General features: G+C 45.8%; 2 protein-coding genes across 2 annotated transcripts in view; one reads left to right on the forward strand and one right to left on the reverse strand.

Moving 5' to 3' along the window:
• Positions 1-5,394: 5,394 nt before the first annotated feature.
• On the reverse strand, positions 5,395-16,167 carry CMC2 (C-X9-C motif containing 2). Its single transcript, XM_018555380.1, has 4 exons — positions 16,062-16,167; positions 8,269-8,366; positions 7,202-7,273; positions 5,395-5,478 (listed from the first exon to the last, which is right to left on the reverse strand). Exons 2-4 carry the CDS (start codon positions 8,347-8,349, stop codon positions 5,395-5,397), a joined length of 237 nt encoding a protein of 78 aa, XP_018410882.1. The 5' UTR covers positions 8,350-8,366; positions 16,062-16,167.
• A 73-nt stretch (positions 16,168-16,240) lies between these two features.
• Positions 16,241-20,377, forward strand: part of CENPN (centromere protein N) — a 23,650-nt gene continuing 19,513 nt past the window's right edge. The window contains exons 1-2 of the mRNA XM_018555404.1: positions 16,241-16,331; positions 19,921-20,104. Coding sequence (XP_018410906.1) covers positions 16,285-16,331; positions 19,921-20,104 — 231 coding nt within the window. The 5' untranslated portion in view covers positions 16,241-16,284. The remainder of the gene's footprint in view (positions 16,332-19,920; positions 20,105-20,377) is intronic.

Genomic DNA, 20,377 nt, shown 5'->3' on the forward strand with positions numbered 1-20,377 from the left:
TAGGTTCATTGCTGCTGAAACATCATGTGGCCTGGAGTACCTTCATAGCCGTGGCATACTCCATAGGTAATCCTTTTGTATGATAGTTTTACAGACCAAGTACACTGCAGTAAAATGTCTGCTGGGATGAGATTGGGGAGAGGCACCTATAGGCATGGGTACCTATCGTCTTCCCACTTTTCCACCACCTAATACAGGAAGCCAGTGGAAAACGTATCCCACTAGCAGACACTTATAATTGAAATATCAGCTGTCGGTAGAGTGATCCTTTAAATCTGCCCCAGGTGACACATGCCAGTGGATGAAACTCACACTTTTTCTCTTTGCAGGGACATCAAGCCGGACAACATCCTGATGGATGGCAATGGTCATGTCCGCATTGCCGATTATGGTCTAGCAGTTGTGAACCTATACGATGATAAGATTGCCACAGCCTACACTGCTACCACAGGGCACATGGCCCCAGAGGTATGTCAAGTTCTCCCAATTCATTCACTATCCCCCGATACCTGTAAAGTCAACATATTAGATGTACACATGAAACTGATCAGCACAATGTAAATGACCTTATCATTGAACATTTATCAGTTCAAAACCTTTGCTATTTTTCCTAGTTTGTTAGTTTAAATGTCAATGGTGACAGTCCTTAAATGTGCAGGTCCTGCCTCCTGCTTACCTGTTCAGCACATTGGTTGTGGTTTATTTTTCCTTTGGCTCAATGGGAGCCTACATTTAATAGTGCTCACAGTCCCAAGCAGGCAACAGAGTGCCATGCACCTTTGTAAAGCTTTCTATAGGCTTCCTTGACTTGCTCTGGTTGAATTACATTTTTAGACTGATCAATGTACTAACCGGTGTCTCTTTACTAAATTGTCAGGTCATTAACAACGACGTCTAACAGTTTGAACCTGACTGGTTCCCACTGGGGGTCATGACCTACATGATGGCTATTGAACTTTGGCCATTTAGGTCCAGGACCTTAGATGAGTACAGGAGAGAGGTAAACTTCTGCTATCCAGTTTACCCTCCTGACATGGACCCAGATCTGGAGGACTTTATAAAAGGAGTAAGTAGAATAACACATTGTTTGACTCTGAACAGCCACAGGAAAGGCTTCTGGGCCTACTGCTGCTACTTTGGGGTATAATGTAGGTTTGCTGCCAAGTCTGGTTGTCAGCTGGATTGTTGGGTAAATTGGCTTATCTGTCCCATGGTAAAGTTCTAGTTACTCAACATTTGTAATAGTTTCTCATGGGATTGAGGGGGGTCAGAAGATGCCACGGGGGGTAAATCACTGTTGTGCACATTGTATTATGGTATTAAAGCAGAACTCAAACTCATGTATATTTATTTTGGGCAAAGTGGGGAGGGTTAGATCATCTGCCATCATTTTACTGTAATCTGTGTTAACTGTCTCTTCATTTGTCTTTCATAGCTGCTGTGCAAATACCCAGATGAGAGACTTGGGATAAAGGTGGACATCCGAACCCATCCATTCCTGGACTCCATCGACTGGGAGGAGCTGGAGGAAGGGAGAACACCACCCCCTTTCCCAGTGGACACAGTAAGTACATGGACTCTAATGGGATGAGCATAACTAATAAAAAGAAGGTTGTTCTACACAACCTCATATTTACTATATAGATGACAGACTGGAGCATTGCTGTATCCTTACAGATAATGTAGAGAACACAGAGATATCCCAGCCTGCAGCAATACCTTGCAGACTAATCAGTTCATAGTTTCCTTTTTCCATGAGAGGAGGAAATAAGAATGGAACTTTCTTTGCATCAGACACAATGGTGCACAGTTTGGAGTGAGTTGGTATAATGGTGCATGATACAATCTCCATGAGATGTCATTTCGGCCATTGCCATGTGCTGCAAGGGATGAGCACAGGCATGTAGTTTGCTTCTAGATTTGTATCCTATCTGCTCTCCCACTGCACTGAAAGGAGGAAGAAGAGGTCCTAATTTGTGATGAGAGAGTTAGTCATCAATATCAAACAATATCTAGCGATCCATAAGTACTGAATCTGACACATTTGTGTTTTCTTTTTACAGCCCATGGACATGGAGATCAGGACACGTCTTCCTCCATCAGCCATCCATTCCAAGTCATCTCACCTTCCAGACGAGGAGGTGTACATCCCCGGGTTCACATATATCAGCAGCGCGTGGGCGCACGTGTGAACCTGCAAGGGACATCCATTTTGTCCTCATAAGATCAGAGGATTGAGATGAAGAAAAACACATCACGTGTCTCAGCTTGCACCACAGTTGATCCAGGGAGTTGTCCGATCGCCTTCGGTGGTCAGGAAGGAATTTTCCCCCTTTGGAGCAAATGACACCATGCTTCATAATGGTTTTCGCCTTCCTCCGGATCAACTCTAGGTTTTATAAAGTCCCACAAAAAATAAATATTCCCAAAAAAACACATTATTTGTACACTAGTTTGTTAAGGTATTTTTTAAAAGGCGTCTTTACAAACCTTGCTGGTCTATTACTTAAACTGTATCAAGATAAAAGTAATAGTAAACTTTTTGTTGTTAGTTTGGGATGGAGCGGGGGTGGGATTAGAGTCTCTATTAATTGTTTTGTGTCCACACCGACCTCTCAGGGGCCCTCATGTTCTCATTATCCACACCGGCCTCTCAGGGGCCCTCATGTTCTCCTCATTATCCACACCGGCCTCTCAGGGACCCTCATGTCCTCCTCATTATCCACACCGGCCTCTCAGGGGCTGTAAAGACTTTGCTTAAATGATGCCTCTTAATCCGATCTTCTTTCCCGTCCTTTTCTGCTGTCCCTCCCACGCTGGTGCGGGTCTCCGATCCAGCGCTGACTCCTCTTCTCTGATGTCCCACGGAGTCTGTGCGGGTGCATGCTGCCCCATAGACTTACCTTGTGTTTCTCCTCGTCTGCCGGCCGAACATCTGAACTGCGCATGCACCGCCCCAAGATCCTTTGCGGCCGCCCGAGAAATTTTCAGATGTTCAGACGGGAGCACGCAGCAAAGACATACACCTGTTTCGAAAGGTTTATTTATTTTGGCATAGCAGTAGATATATGCAAAAAACTGCAAGGGTTTAATAACCATTTAATTCTTATTCTATATCGTTGTATTCTAAAAAACCTTAGATAAAGAATTTACAAAAAAAATGTTTGGGCTTGAGGTACCCTTTGACAGCACGATGCTCACATAAGCCATCTACTTCTTTACATACGTGCACACTGAACTTGATATTGTTTCGAGTAGAGATCTTGAGTACACTGTATCAGATATACGCGTATACAGCTATTCACAGGGACAGAGAGGGAGAAATCCATGTTATGATTGTCATTGGATTAGGAATAGAGGGGAGATCCTACATTGGTGCCGGCCGTGTCATTTTGCTGCAGGAGTTCGGTGCGAGCGGTCAGGTCGGTGCGAGCGGTCAGGTCGGCTGGCCTTTTTTGATTTTGGCGAGTCGGCAGGCGTCGTTCATCATGATTGACGCTGGATTACATCATTGGACAGCATGACTGAAGCTGGATTACATTGTTGGAAATTTTTACAATAAAGGAATTGTCAAAAATTGTGTTTGTGTTTTTTGTCAAATTAAAGGATTTTTTCAAGGTCTCTGTTATTTACTTTTGACTTAACTCTTTGGTGAACGAGTAGCGGTAACAACATGAAAGGGGGTATCCAGATGCAGATGAGCCCCTGCCCGCAGACCCCCACAACTATTGGGCCAGGGTTGTGGGGAAGAGGCCCTTGGCCTCATCAGCATGCAGACAAGGTGCTTTCCCAGGGTGTCCCTCTTGGAAAAGCTCCCTGCCATGTGGTGCTCACTCGACCCCTCCCTTTCCTGCCCTGCTAGGCCAGTGCTCAGATTAAGGCTCTGGTTTGGAATTTTAGGTGGGCCCCACTTTTTTCCCCCCTTTTTGGGGGCGTTTGGGTTCCCCTTAAAATTCTGACCAGACCTAAAGGGTCTGGCATGAATTTTTAGGGGAACCCAATCCATTTTTTTTTCTTACAACGGGGGTCACCCCCCTAACATTGCTACCTGACCTAAAGGGTCTGGTATGATTTGGGAGGGGGACCCCACGCTGTTTTTTTTTTAACCAGTTTTCATTCTATTCGCTGCCTAGAGAACAGAATGACCGAGCCAAATACTGTTCGGCAGCATTCAGCAATCCACTCTGTGCTGTTCAGACCCTTTGAGGGCCCAGTCACATCGTATCTAGTAGATCCCAGTGCAGTTCACGCCCAGAACGCAAAACGCATCCATAAAATTCTCTTTATGGATATATCAGGTCTCTAAGAGCCCTAATGTCACCTAGGCACCTCCAAAGAAGCTGATCAAGCAGAGATCTGCTTCACCAGCTCCTCTCCAGGTACAGAAGCCAGAGAATGACAGCTGAATGTGGAAGTGATGTAAGATACATCACTTCCTGCATTCAGAGAATGGAGGAGAGATTGTGTGATGAACTCCTGCGACAGAGCTGCCATGCCGTTCCCAGGCCTGTACTGGGCACATCGGAGCTCGAGATCGGCACGTATATTACAAGCGATTGGGCGTCTCTACAGACGCCGGAAACACTTGTATGTAAACAGCCATTGCTGGCTGTGTACAATTTCCGCAGTTTTCCCGCTCGTGCGTGCCGCACGGTCGGGGTGTGGGCAACAACGTTTTTAAAAAGCCCACTTGCACTCAATCAGCTCCCGGCCGACCTGGAAACAGTTAAACAATAGCATTTATCTGCATCACAATGATCACATTTATCCCAGGAAGATCCAGATAAATACAATGACAACTGGGTCTACCTCATACAGCCCCTCTCTGGGTGGTAATATCACAACATACCACTACTTCATTCACTAGAAAGGTAAGTGTCGGAAACCTTGTGGGGCTGGAGATAACAAAATAAAAGGAGGTTATACTATCTTGTGTCAAGACCAGTTTACTTTAAAGATGTATTCCAAGCAAATTCCAGGCTAACCACACAGCTTAAACATAAAACACAGTCTGTTTGAATGGAGAAGTCATTTAATTAAAAAAAACATGAGTTGATTACCTGATAACTCTGTTTCCAGGAATCTTCCAGGACAGCCATCGAGATATAGGCTCCGCCTACCTGCAACAGGAAACACACCAACCACATTAAATAAATAGACTCCTCCTTCCATCCCAAGTCAGTAACCTCTAGGACCGAAGGCTACCCCATGCACAAAAGTATCCCCTCCTTCATCCAACCTATTTCTTTGAAGACCTCCCTCTGGACATTTGCATACACATATTTAAAACTAAAACAAAAAGTTAAAAGTGTTTTAATAGTAACAAATACAAGTCATCTCTGGTGCACTATGTACGGGTGATCATCCACATGGTGGCTTGGCAAAGGACCTTTGTCAATGTCTTTCAGGAACGGCTTCTGAGAGTTTCTGTTTCATTCTCTCTGCTCTGGCACGGCTTTCATTTCTGTTATTTTCATACTAAGAGATAAATGGGGAAAAAAACAGTTATATTATAGGACAACTGTTCCCACTTTTTCCATATTCTTAGCGAGCAGCAAGAGCTTCAACAACCCATTCCTGATCTCTTTAGGTGCTTGTGGTATAAAGTAACGGCTCTTGCAGACGGGCCCCTGCACAGCGTCAATACTGGAGTATATCCCTCACCATGTAGCCACAGATGATGTGTCTAGCCTCCCATATAAGTCAATGGCTCTACGTGGCTGTAGGTGGGCATACACAGACACCTCCATGCACCTGGACAGACGATTCTGAATGCAGGCAGTCTGTGCAAATGCGCAGCAGTACTGGCGTATACCCACCTAAAGACATTGACTTATATTGGAGGCTGTACGTAGCAGCTGTGGCTCCATAGTGAGGGAATATAATCCGGTAATCTCCTTATCTAGACTAATAATTCCTCCTCCACTCATCTCCATTTCATAGGTAGGTGTTCTTTAGTAGTTCATAGAAGGAAGCTGGGAAACCAGAGAACGTTGTTTGATACATCAGTTCATATCTATGAACATGTAAGCTGCAATATATAAAATGTTTCTTTTTGGTTTAGATATTTGGGGCAGACTTTTCAAAATCCCCTAAAAATTGCTATCAGTAGTCTAGTCCCACTTGATAAATGGCCATTCTGAGACCGACTGTTTGTTAAGGGAGGTCTTGTGACATACCTATAAGATTTTATTGTGTCAGGATCATTATCCCAGGAATCAATTTAAAAGAGAACTATGGGGGTAAGTGTTTTCCCCATAGTTCTCTTAAGGGTCACAGGAGGACATAAACTAGCGTCCTCCCGTGACCCAATGCTCCGTATATCGCGAGCTATAGCTTGCAGTATACGGAGACCGTCGCAGCGAAGACGGATCCCGACATTCAGTTGAGATCCACCCAGCTGCGTGAGTGACAGCTGGCTCTGCCTATCTAGGAGGCAGAGCCAGCTGTACCCTCCCCCGTCCGTTCCTCCACTCAGCGCTGGAGGATCGGAGCAGGGAGGGGGGAATCTCTGCAGGAAGCCGTGACTGACAGTTACGGCTCTCTGCAGGGACATGATCGAGAAGTGAGTGAGCGACGGTATGTGTTCGCTCACTACCCGATCTATTGAGCCGACGTGTGACAGTTTCATTGTCACATGTCGGCTTGAACTATGAGGCTGAGTGATTTTCACTCACCTCAGTTCTCCTTTTAAAGCAGAGTTGTAGGCAGATACAAAAGAAGAAAGACGGAGAACATCTTCACTTACAGCGCAACTCGGCACAAATAAAATATATACCTCAGTACCAGTCAAGAAGGGATGAGCTGCTTGCTGCCTGTCCCCACTAGGTTATTACAAATGAGGCACACAGGACATCATGAAGAATTCCTCCTGCTTGTCTTGCCCTAGAAGTACCCCTATGTGATCATGTCAGTGGTGCCCAGTAACTGCCCAACCCACATCTACGATAAATGGATCCTCAAGTTCCAGAAGCTCCTTGTTTAGCTGCATGGTCTGCACATATGGCATGCCCACCTCTCATGGCCCCTGATTTCAACCATGCGTTCAGCTCCTCGCTTGGAGTTCAGTTTTTGTTGCAAAACGATACGTTTGACTGGGGTGTACCTTGTAAATGGTTAATACATCAAAATGTAAAAAAAAAAAAAGGTTGTTTTATGAAAAACTAAAAGCTATTCTCTTAATACGAGTTGTTGGCCTCACCTCTTTCCTAAGACACTTTCTCATCTCTCGATCTATATCGTTGCAATGTCCCAAAAATTTCAAAAATTTGTTCTAAAAGTAAAAAAAGAAATACAGTGTAACCATACGTTCTACAACAAACCAAATCTACTTCTAGTCATGACACTTTAGAAATAAACATTTACAGCGATACAATTCCAAGGATTGAAAGATATCATTGTCAATTGACATAGCACTGTCATTACATTCCGGAAAACTTGAAAACCGTATACAACAAAAACCAAATAAAAGAAGTGTGAGCTCTAACCACGTGGTCTCTCTCTCTCTGTCTACAGTAGGAAATGTACTTTTCCCATAGCAGCCAAATGTATGGTTTAAAGCAGCGGTCGCCAACCTTTTGGACCTCATGGACCACTAAATTCATACCACTATTACCTGATTTCTCCCCACTTTTTCTATGCCTGCTCAGTCCGGGTACTGACGAGATGCCCCGCCTTCTGCAGAGCCCGCCGTGTACTGAGAGCCGCGCATTTCTTGTGACAGCCGCTGCTTGAGTCAGTGAGAGGCAGCCCCGGAGCCTCCGTGCCGCTTCAATGACAGCCAAGCCTGCACGGCATCAGGAAGGGCCCGGGGACCACCAAAATTTTCTCACTCACCACCGGTTGGCGACCGCTGGTTTAAAGCCAAGCTTTAGCCTTCGGAGAAATTTCAGCTCACTTCCTGTTCCTTACAGTCTGACCAGTTCCTGAAGGCTGACCTGTAAAGGGGAGTCAGCTGTTGACCATGCTAGCTCAGTAACCACAGCATGGATCAGAACGGAACCACATGCTACATGGACTTGGTTCCTTTAAAAGGGAAGGTATAGTGGGTTTGAATCTATTGTATTTATTTGTGGTCAGGGCTAAAGAATAAAGTTAAAAAGAAGTCTCTCTTTAGCAGGTAAATATATTAACTATATTGCATTATTATATGCAGCCAGCAAGAGATACTCTGGCCTTGTTTTAACCTGGGGAGTGTAAGATTGTGTAAGATTTGTAGAACATTGTCTTCTGAAAATTGTGCATAACTTCAGGTGTTGGCGCACTTACCTCGATATGGCACGTCTTCAGCATATTGATAATCACATTACACTCGTCAGTGTGAAGGTGGGGTGACAAGTCTGGATGCATCTTATATTAAGGAGCAACTGTGTAGTTGGAAACAAGTACAAAAGAGGTTTATTCATTTAGCCTATTAAAGCATTCACATCACTCCCTTCCCCACAGGAGCTTACAATCTAATTTCTGCAGAAAAGTCACACATACCAATGGTCTAAATGTAAGCTAAAATGGAGGACATCTAGCTAGGGATGCACCGACATTAGTATCGGTGCCGAGTATTTTGGCGAGTACTCGTATTCGCCCAAACACTCCGATGCCTAGCCTGATTATGCTTCTGGTATCAGGAAGCCAGACAGCCAGTCATTACATGCTGCCCGGCTTCCTGTTGGCTAGGGAAGCCGGCTTCATGCCCCCTCATGACGAGGCAGCATGGAGCCGGCTTCCCGGCCAATCAGGAAGCCAGGTGCCGCGTCATTACACGACGCCCGGCTTCACGATTGGCCAGAAAGCCATCTTCATGCTTCCTTGTCACGTAGTGACAAGAAGCATGGGGACGGCTTCCCTGCTAAATCGGGTGGCAAGTCTTTACACGTCGCCCGGGTCCTGGCTAATCAGGAAACCAGGTGGCGAGTCATTACATGCCGCCTGGCTTCCTTAATGGGACTTCCGGTATCGGCACCGGCGAGTACTGAAAAAAAAAATATTGGTACTAGTTACCGAAATACCAGTATCGGTGCATCCCTACATCTAGCTACTCTCCTGTACAGCTTTCCATTATGCCTACATCCATCTACATTTCCACAAGACTGAGGCAAGTAATCTTTAAAGAGTACCTGTACAAAAATTTAGGTAAAAGCACAGAAAAGTAAAGTATTTTACTTGCATCATTTTTCCTTACTATAAGCAATTGTTTATTCACTTGCAAAGTGCCTCTAAATGTGAGAAAAATTGATTTCTTCAGGAAGAGGCAATAGATAACGCCCACATGTAATGCTAAACCTTCATGATTTAAGAGAACTGAAAACCAAATCAATGAAAGGGATGGACCAGGGACAGTTGGGCTGGGGAGGAAATCACTAGATGATGCTGGACATCCTCCAGCCAGGACACGAGGCGAGCTTTATCCGACTTGCTGCACTTTCTAATGCACACCCTGAGAAGCTCACAGCGTGCAGTGAAAATCCGAGTCAGCCATTTCAGTCCAGGAGAGGAGCCGTTACAACCGTGCCAGACTGAAAGGAAAGCCGGAGTTCCACCTTTAGGCCTCATTCACACGAGAAAAGGCCGGCACGTACAGCTCCGCGCTGCGTGCACGGCCGTATCGCTCAGCTCCCCGGAAGGACAGGTGCTGCATGTGATTAGTACGCAGCCCCTGTCCTTCTGCTCTACACCAGCTGTGGTGACACTACAAATCCCATCAAGCATCTGTCTCTGGGAGTCGTACCTGTGACTGTCACTCTTGCAGTGCTTCCTGGGACTTGTAGTTCCACAACAACTGGAGTGTCGATGTTGCCCACCGCTGGTCTATGTGCATTGAACATTTTTAGAAGAAAGTTATGGAAAAAAGAAAAATTTCATTATTTTCAATGATCAAAGAGGATCCTCCAGTTGATACGGACTCTTATAATAGCATAATGTTTATGGTCTGTATCTCACCTCCGAACAAATCAAGCCACTGGTGTGTGAAAGTCACACTGGACCTTTTGTCACAGAATATAAATAGGACTGTGACAAAACAAAGGACAATGTTATGTAGATAAGATCAGAAGGGACATTTATAAGGAGTGAATGAAACAAGCTGCCTCTGGTCTGCCAACTAGTGAAAGGCTCCCGGGATGTGCGGAACGGCCATTTAAAAACATCAGGGAGCGGGTTATGTGGTTTCTCTCGGCGCCCATGTTCCAATCGCTCTGAACCAAGAGTAGCCTAACTTCGGCCGTCCAGCAATTGTGGAATGACAAGTTGCATAAAACCCAAACCCCGTGTTGGTCGATAGGGAGTCGAATGTAAACAGACGCGTGTCATTTACATCAGATTACCCCCGCGTGCAATAGGATGTAAAAGGACGCCCGCCCATTTACACAGGGCTGCCCATAGACTAACATTGGGACTGTCCATGTGAAAGGGGCCTAGGTCCCTTAACTCACCGCAGCTGAATACAACCAATTTCTGCACTTTACTGATCAAGATACAATTTTGGTCATTCTGCTGAAGAACTGCAAAACATAATATGTAGCTGTGCATAACAAAACCCCAAACCGTTATCAAAGACGTCCCATTTAATCTATATATGTGTTTATTACACAAATTGATTAATTTTGAAATACATCTTTAATAAATACCAAAAGGATACTTGCACCACCCCAACTCATACCATCAGAACTCATGTTTATCGTAAATGTCTGCTACAAGACAAAATCATAATTAGTGTTAAAAAAATATTCATATTATTAAATAATAATAATAATAATAATAATAACTATTTCTAAAATGCTTTAATTAAAAATAGGTTTCCATTGAAGTCTATAGACATAAGATGACAGTAGGACATTCTGACCGATGAAAAGTCATTTAAAAGGAGAATTATGGGGTTAAGTCTTTTCCCCATAGTTCTCCTAATGCTTTTGCCTGAGGAAGGGGTTCCTCTGTGACCCCGAAACGTTCGTTGCTGTTCACTATGCTGCACGTCAATAAATAGACGTTTGCTCGTGAATTTGGAGTGCCAGTGTCTTTATCTTTACTTGTGATTATAACGGATGCCACCCGTTGACTACCGCAGCACCCGCTTTTCAAAGGGATTTGGCGGTCAGGAGAGCGATGGGACCATGGACTTTCTGGGAATAAAAAGCAACGCAACACACCTCTCACACCAGAATGGGCGGTAGATGCGATTGTGTGGTACAGTGCGTTAATCTATGCAATTAACACCCTACTAGAGTGAACGGGCCCTAAAAAAAAATGGACACAACCACATTCCCCCCAAAAAATGTTTTCTTTTTGTAAGATCCACCCACCTATCTTATGAGAACTGGAGCGGATCCTCAGCCTGGGGTCTAGTGTGGGCTGCTGTGCTATAGCTCCATCCATATGTCCATTGCTTGCACAGCTCCCTTGCGTGCCCTGTAGTGGTGCCGGGAGCCAGAATGTGACATCACTCCGGTCCAGGCACCTCTACAGGGCACGCTGGGGAGCTGTAAGCAATGCAGCGGGCAGTGTATTTTGAATGGCTGCTTGGAATAAGAACTGACAGTGCTGCTCTAGGGGGAGGATGAGGAGCCTCTCGCCTACAAAAGTGGAAGGCATGTGGTGACCCACTGAACACAGGTCCGCGACCCACTTTTGGGTCACGACCCACCAGTTAAGAACCAAGGCTCTAAATGATCTTTCTACTGCCTGTCAGTACATACACCATTCGCCTGACATTTAACATGTCAATATTGGCAGATATAGAAGATCCCCCATTTAATCCAGTTATTTTGACATATATGTATTTTTTATTTGACATATATGTATTTTTAATAAGTACAGTGGTACCTCGGTTCAGGAACCTAATTCGTTCCACGATTCTGGTCGCAAACCGAATCAAACTGATCAGACCGCGATCTTGACTAGAGGAAATGGAGAAAGGTTTTTGCACTCCGTACCGTATACCGTATTTTTCGCTCCATAAGACGCACTTTTTTTCCCCCAAAAGGAGGGGGAAAATGTGCCTGCGTCTTATGGAGCGAATACCTATCGCCCGACGCCCGGGACATGCAGTTTCGGGCGCCGGGCGAGTAGTTTCTTTTTGTACATTCAGCCCTGCTCCTGACAAGCAGAGCTGAATGTACAGTGGGAGCCGCTGTTCGTTTAATACAAGGGATCTAATTAGATCCCTTGTATTAAATCGAGCGGCGGCACCGGCGATCGTGCCCGCCCCCCCGCTGTGGTTTTCTGGGTACCCCGTTCCTCTGGGGGACGTTCTTCGTCTGCTCAATGGGCTCTATGGTGAGCTCCTATGGGGGACCGTGACGGTCCCCAATAGGAGCTCACCATAGAATGACCTAGTCACTGCTATGCCTGATGAAGGGATCCTGTGTGGTCCCGAAAGCGCTTGTGTATTTGACATAAGTTTTGAATAAATTCACGATTGACTATCCTTGAAGGAGTCTGGTGTGCTGGTGACATCTCTTTATTAACTAGACTAGAGGAAGCCGCGACCATGTGTCAGAGCAGGGAAGATGGCTGCGGTTGTGTACGATTAACATTGTAGTCCATCACAGGAGTGAGCTGGAAGTGGTGACTACTTTACAACACACACAGGCAACAGAACTAGTAACTAGTGGTGACTACTTTACAACACACACAGGGAACAGAACTAGTAACCCTCCAGAGGGAAGGACAGTGTCAGCACCAATTCAGAGATGATTTGAGGATCTACAGCCGAGTGATACACAAATAAGATACATTTCAGTTAATAGTTAGGGAACATGAATGCATTTTTAAGATTTGAAACCGGAGTTTACTGTCACTTTAATATTTGAGCCTCATAGGTCAGAAACTGTTTATAGTTGGCCACTAGAGGGAGTAAAGTGCAGGCCATTTTGTAGAACACTCTATACAGAATAAACACAATGGGGGGAATTATCATAGCAATTGCGAGTGTTTGAACTTGCACAGAATATATTTGCACCAGATTTATGATGCTGATGTGATGTTGATAAACTAGGTTTAATAGACTCCAGGATAGAAGACTTGTAACTCCAAGCAAAAGCGTAACTGTCGCTTCATGAAGAAGTGGTTATGGGGACTTCTAAGTTGATAGTTTTCTTAGGTGATGCTCCAGTTTCAGGGCTTGTTCACACGACTTTCTGGTCCAGATCTGCAGACGCGGTGCTATGCATGCACTGCATTTTTGCCGCTTTCCAGTAAAAAAAAAAAATGTGGCAGTGCTGGAGTGGGGCTGCCAGTATGTTAGCTGCAGTGAGGTGCGTTTGACACGTTCGTGCATTTCCGGACCGGACAAAATGTGACATGCAGTATGTTCTCTGTCCGGACTGCGCTTGTGAGAACTGTAGCCCATAAAACACATAGGGATACATTGGGATGCATTTTGAGTGCACGAGCGCACGGATCCGGACGTCGTGTGAACAAGCCCTCATACAGCCCAGATGAAAACAGGTGCAAAAAACGTGCAGATAAAAAAGTAGTGCAAGCTCAGGTGAAAACAGGGGTACATGTTAAAATACACATTTGCACATAAAAAAATAATAATTTAAGAGGCTAAAACGGTCACAATTGCTATGATAAATTCCCCCCAATGGATAATACATACTCGGACGTATAGCTTTGCAAATATGGAAACCTTTAGGCCTCATTCACACCATACGTGTTGTGCTGCAGTGCCATTCATTGTGAAAAGCACGCCAATGCACCGGTGTTGCAGCGCACCGCAATGCGTTTCTCAAGCCAAACTCGGTGCAGTTCCAATTATTGGCCTGTTGTGGTACATTGGCAGCCAGTTAAATGAACAAGCTGACTTAAGGAGAACTATGGGGTCAGGGCTTTTCCCCATAGATCTCCTTAGGGTAACGGGAAGACACAAACTAGCGTCCTCCCGTCACCCTAGGCTCAGTATACCGCGAGCTACAGCGGGGAGGGGGGAATCCATCTCCTCCCCTGTCACGGCAGAGAGCAGTGACAGGATCAAGAAGTGAGCGAACACCGGCATGTGTTCGCTCACCTCCCGATCTACTGAGCCGACCTGTGACAGTCTCATTATCACAGGTCGGCTAGAACTATGAGGTGAGTGAAACACATGTGAGTGAAAATGTGAGGTGAGTGAAAAACTATGAGGTGAGTGAAACACACTCACCTCATAGTTCTCCTTTAACACAATGCATGTTAAACACAACAGCGGACGGCTCTGGAGTGAATGGGCCTTTACTGCATGGCACAGGTTGAAGTGGAACAAAACCTCTATCTTTACCCTCATGTAATCCATCCATTCTCTGTGCACACTGGAAAGCAGCACATGGTAGGCCATTGTTTTGAAAAATGAATACAATCTGCATATTTAGAGAAGTCAGTTGCCCTGAAAAAGGGGATTTTTGACTCACCTGGACACTTATCACAGGACACAGGAGTATCCAAAGACAACTGGGTTATATGCTGCTACCTTCAGGTGATCGGACACTGGCTGTGAGTTGTGAGGACACCCCCCCATATAACCCATCCATCCATATAACCCATCCATCCATATAACCCATCCATCCATATAACCCATCCCTCTCCTAGTTTTGTAACAAGAAATAGGAGACAGGAAGAAGAGGAGAGAGGTCTGTGTCCTGTACTACTCCAAGAAACGGAAACAAATCCCATTGCCTTAAAGGAGAACTATGGGGTTAAGGCTTTTCCCCATAGTTCTCCTTAGGGTAACGGGAGGACACAAACTAGCGTCCTCCCGTCACCCTAGGCTCAGTATACCGCGAGCTGTAGCTTGCGGTATACTGAGACGCCGCAACTGAAGTGGATTCCGACAATTGTGCCGGGATCCGCCCAGCTGCGTGACTGACAGCTGGCTCTGCCTATCTAGAGGCAGAGCCAGCTGTACCCGCCCACTCCCCTATCCGTTCCGCCAGGCAGCGGGGAATCCAGCCCCTCCCCTGTCACAGCAGAGAGCCGTGATAGGATCGAGAGGTGAGCGAACGCCTGTATGTGTTCGCTCACCTCCCGATCTACTGAGCCGACCTGTGACAGTCTCATTTTCACAGGTCGGCTAGAACTATGAGGTGAGTGAAAAGCACTCACCTCATAGTTCTCCTTAGGGTAACGGGAGGACATAAACTAGCGTCCTCCCGTGACCCAAAGCTCAGTATATCCTGAGCTACAGCTCGCGGTATACTGAGACCACCGCAGCCATGCGTTGATGCATGTCAATGGACATACAATTCTGGACAATGACTGCAGAGGGTGTACAGAAGTACTGGTGTATATCAGCCTACAGGTAAGGAGTTACATGGGAGGCTGTACAGAACACCACTGGCTGACTGGAAGGGGAAATACAGCAGAAATTACATTATACGGGTTCAGGTGCCTGTGTGCATGAGCCCTTAGAGCGGGGGAGGGCAACGCCAGCCCTCCAGCTGTGCTTTACCTACAAATCCCATCATGCTGCGGTCAGTCTTGCAGTTCCACAACAGCTGGAGGACTGGAGTTGCCTGCCCTCGCCTTAGACAGTGAGCAGGACAGGTGTCCCCATTATAGGATTTCCCATCACTTCCTGTACTGGAGACAACGGTCACCACCAGGCGGTGGAGGAGGCGACACAGACAGCGATATCATCCTGACAGAGGGTCTAACCTTTCCCCTTTCCTCACTCTGTTCAGAAAGTTTTGGCTTGACATGAATGTTAAATAATAAAGAGAACCTGTCATGAGAGCAAAAGAAGGACTGCCATGGCACAATGATTTCCTATGCTAATCATGTTGCAGCTGCCAGACATAGTAATGACCTTGTATGACCCAGGGCCTGCACACCTACAACACAGGCCGGCCATGCATTGTTTCTCCCTGGTACACACACACACGGAGCTTCACACGACAGGAAAGACAGAAAAGGCAGTCTACAGGCTGGCAGGACATGCTGGTTCTTGTAGTTCTCATGAGTCCCACACTGCCTCCGTTCATAACAGACAACTCATCCCGGTGTACCCCAGTACCTACCTCTGCCCGCCCACCACCGACATGCAATGATCACACCGTCGGTGTTATCAATCTTTCGGACTGGCTGCGCCTCCCTACTTTTTACATAACATCAGGAAACTCTTCCGTAACCGGCCGCGTGGCGTGTCAATCACAGCTCGCTCTTCCAATGGAAGAAGCGATAGGCGGGGCTACTCGTCGCCATGCTACCTGGAGACTTGACGCTAGAGAGCTGTGATGGGGCGCCCGATGATGACGTCAGCGAAAGGCGACGCGGACGTGCAGCGCGATTGGCCAGTTTGAAGGGACGATTGTTAGCGCCATGGCGGCGCCTCCCGGGAGTGCCCTGAGGAGCCGGCGGCGGCAGAGGTGAGTGAACGGGCAAATGGGCGACAGGAGAGCCCCTTACCACCATGATACGTGGGTCAGTGATCCAAAGACAGCAGCTTCCAGTTACAGGGTGAGCTGTCCCCGACAACATTGAGCCTGAGCTCCTGAGAAGGGGCCTCCTCAAACGAAGTGTGTGTGTATGTGTAAAAAAAATAAATTTTTTATATATATATGAAATGTTACACGTAAACATTTCTACTGTTATTGACCCCTAACGCTTTGAAATCATTGACAGTGACTGATCTTATTTCTCACCTTGTGTGCTGCTTCTTATTCTTTAAAATCTCGCCTTCCCTGGTAAATGTCACTGATGCATATGGTTTTTATCAGTTGTTTTTGTTTTTATGGATATGAATGCTGTCTTCTTCAGGCCGTTTATGTAGATCAGTACTCATTCACTTTGTTTAGATTTCCGGGATCCCAACCGGAAATAAGTCATTTCAGGGAGGTGCCCCCACCCACAGGGGGGGTGCAACAACAAGGAAGAGAGCACCCCCCCTGAAATGATGGCAGATAGCAAAGAAGCCCTTGCTATCCGCTGTTTTTTTTAGTATTCTGACAGCTGTTTACATCAGAATAAAAAAAAAGCATAGGAATGAATAGCTAGATTGCTATTGGCTATTTAAATTTGCAATAGCTAGCTAGCTATTGCACCCGCCCTCTGCTGCTGTCAGTCAGTCAAGGAGGACCTGATGGAGAACTTCAGGTGCACCTCTGTTGATTGACAGCAGCAGTGGGCGGGTGCAATAGCTAGTCTGCTATTGGCTTTTTCAATTTGCAATAGCAATTATCTAGCTATTTGTTCCTATGCCGTTTTATTTTTAACTTTTTTTTAATTCTGTCTGACGGTGGCCCTGATGTCAAGAAAAAAAACCCCAGCAGAGAAAAGTTTACTCTGTTAGATGGAGCAGTGTAAACCTTTCGGGGCGGAAATGTTTCTCTCCCGGGCATCCGGGAACTGTTATCTAATAGCGGGAGACCCCCGAAACATCCGGGAGAGTTGAGATGTCTGAGATCTGTACTCTCAGGTCTCGTTCACACCTAGGCGTATTGCATATGCACGTCTGTCGCACGTTTTTTTACCGGGATTCGCGATAAAAAAGTCGCGCGTTTCCGAAGGCTACTTGGCTGTATCCCAATGGAAACGCGCAACAAAACGGCCCAAAGTAGTACCTGTACCTTTTCAGGCGTGGGCCGTTTTGTAGCGCGTTAGGGACGGGTGGAAATACGCCAAGGTGGGAACGAGACCATTGAATACAATGGGATTTATATTTTTGAGCGTTTTGTAGAGCGTTCGTCGAGCGTAGAACGCGCTACAAAACGTTCAGGTGTGAACGAGGGCTAAAATAGAAAAACCTGCGTCCTATGTCAGTGATCTATGTGCAGACGCACGTGAAATGAAGGAAATTTATTTTTTTGCACCTGACCACCTTACAGACCGTCCCATGCTTTTCTTTTATGCAGGCTTCGCCTGCCAGCAAGATCTCACGTCTAGATGATCAATAATTTCGTTACGGCTGTCCCTATTCGAGCCGGTCCAAAGATAGATACCTGTCCTGGGTTCCAGGTTTTTGGGTGTTCCTGATGCCTTGTAGTGTCCTATGGAGTCACCCATAGGGTCTCTTAATACAATATGTGTTGGCCTTGCCTAACACAGTCCTACTGCATAGTCAAGGCAAATTTCCTTATGTCATAGTAACTGCACTGCAAAAAAGGAGGGCATGCTGTTTGTTTCTTACCTCAGCATGTTGTGACGCACACTACAACATGAATGAATTGCCTAAGTCTCAGTACATATGTAAGCAATGAGCAGAGGAATCTGTACAGCCATTTCTGGCAAAGTGCATGAGGCCAAAATCTGTGTTTTGTTTTTTTCTGTATCAGTGGTGCAGCCATACCAATGTTTTTTAAAGAAGATCTCCAGGAAAACTTTTTATTAACCCAGTGTGGGCCTGCACTGCAAGGGTTAAGTGTTCATTTGTGTCTAGGGAGACACATAACAGAGATATACACCTGAAGCTCCATGCAGGCCGGCTGTCACATCGCTCCCTCCGCAGCAGCTCTTCTTCAGCGTTCTCACATCTATACACTGTGTATAGAACGTGATGATTTACGGGACTGCTGCAGAGGTGGGGGAGAGACACTGGAAGGACCGGTCTAAGAGGAAGCCAGTTTGGAGCTTCGGATGAGTATAACGTTTTTTTAACCTAGACACAAACAAGCACTCAACCCTTGCAGTGTGGGGGTAGCTGTATTACTCATCTCTGTATTGGATGGGATGAGTTGAGGATCCTTAGACCACTGCAGATAAGGGGGAAAGAGGCTCCAGGAACGGGTCTAAGAGCAAGCCAGGGTGGAGGATCAGGTGAGTATAGCTTTTTTTTTTTGTGCCCCTATGCAAAAAGGAGTAGTTTAAACCTTGCAGTGCGGGGATGAATAAGTCCTAGCCCCACTGCAAAGATTAATTACATTTTGACCGGAGTTCAGCTTTAAAGTCAAAAGGGTTTTAGGCTATTCCAAATGCTGTTTAAATCACTTACAATGGACGCTGCTTCTTGATGTTTAAAAGTTTGTTTCCTGCAGAATCAACTGGTTCCCTGAGCACTGGCCCTGACTTCCTATTTTAGGGTGACTCCTTTCCCTTGCAGGGTCCTTTTGGAGCCACCCTTATGTGTGCTAGTAAGCTGTATGTGTATCCACAAACACGCAGACACAGCAAGGCAAGCTACTCCCCTCCTTCCTTCTCCCAACCAGTAGATAGATGGCTGCAGGAGACTGTGCTGTCCCTTGTGATCTTGTACTGGACAGGAACTTAAGGGAAGTGGCAGTGACTGAGAGACTTGGAACCAAGTGTTCAGAAACGTAGGGCTGCAGCTAACGATTATTTTTGAAATCGATTAGTTAGCCGATTATTAAGTGATGGACTACTAGTTTTGTATTGAGATAGGGCTGCAACAACTAATCAACATAATCGATTATAATCGATTATTGAAAAAGTTGTCAACTTTTTCAATAATCGATTAATCGGCTTCTGATAGTACAATATACATACTGTGTATAATGTATTGCTGGGATTTGTATTCCTCTATAGCTGATGGTACATTGCTCTTTATAATATATTTAGCTATGATGATGCCACCGGTCATATACAGTCCCTTCTGTAGACCCTCGGAATACTGAGTGGCGACATAGCTACGTCACTGTTCGTTGTAGTTGGTGGAGCTGGGGCTCCCGTCTAACCCACCAACATGCCCATAGTCCCACCTTCTGTACATTAATTCCCAGTACATGATGGGAACTGTAGTCTCAGTAAGTGGTGATTAACACTAATATTAAGTGATGTCGCCACTTCTGAGATCCCTCCCCGTGGTTGCAGATTTTTCCTATATGCGTTGATGATGTCAATTGGTTTTAAATGGTGAGTTTTTACAGAACTGTCACTTTAAAAAAATAAAACTAAAGGTACAGTAGTATTGGACAGATTTTATTATCCCGGAGTTTAGCTTTAATTATGTACTGTATATCGCTTGCATTGAATGATATTTTGTTCTGTCTTCTCTTCTACCAGCAGCACTCCCGCCATAGATGAATGCGTTGCTGAATTTATTAAGAGGACCGTTCAGAAAATGTCAATGGCAGAGCTGATGACAATTTTAAGGGCTTGGGGATTTTTAACAGAGAGAGAGCTCCAGTCATTACCCACGAAGACCAGCAAGGAAAATATAGCACTGGAAGTGCTTCATCTGTGTGAGGTAAGCTGTCTGTCAGTAACATTTGTACTTGCTAGAAATAAATCAAATATGGCCCCCACATATTCAGGAGTTTCACTTAACTACCTCCCGGCCAGCCGCTGTGTATACACGGCCTGCCGGGAGCTTCTTGGATGTAACTGGGCGTGTATACACGGCGCGCGCGAGCGGGAAGTCCCCGCTATTTGAAAAGAGGCAGCGATGCCCGTTAATATACAAGCGATCCGCCGGCTATAGAGCCGGCGGATCGCTTGTATGAAGCCCCGAGACGTGCGC

This window comes from Nanorana parkeri, unplaced genomic scaffold, assembly GCF_000935625.1.
Source record: "Nanorana parkeri isolate BGI_ZX_2015 unplaced genomic scaffold, ASM93562v1 scaffold195, whole genome shotgun sequence".
Taxonomy (NCBI): Eukaryota; Metazoa; Chordata; class Amphibia; order Anura; family Dicroglossidae; genus Nanorana; species Nanorana parkeri.

Excerpts from the sequence above, each read along its gene's own strand:
- CMC2 (XM_018555380.1), bottom strand. The coding sequence starts at position 8,349 with ATGCATCCAGACTTGTCACCCCACCTTCACACTGACGAGTGTAATGTG. Across the intron at positions 7,274-8,268 it reads TGAAGACGTGCCATATCGAG|AACAAATTTTTGAAATTTTT; the intron begins GTAAGTGCGCCA and ends TTTTACTTTTAG. Across the intron at positions 5,479-7,201 it reads GAAAGTGTCTTAGGAAAGAG|TATGAAAATAACAGAAATGA; the intron begins GTGAGGCCAACA and ends TTTATCTCTTAG.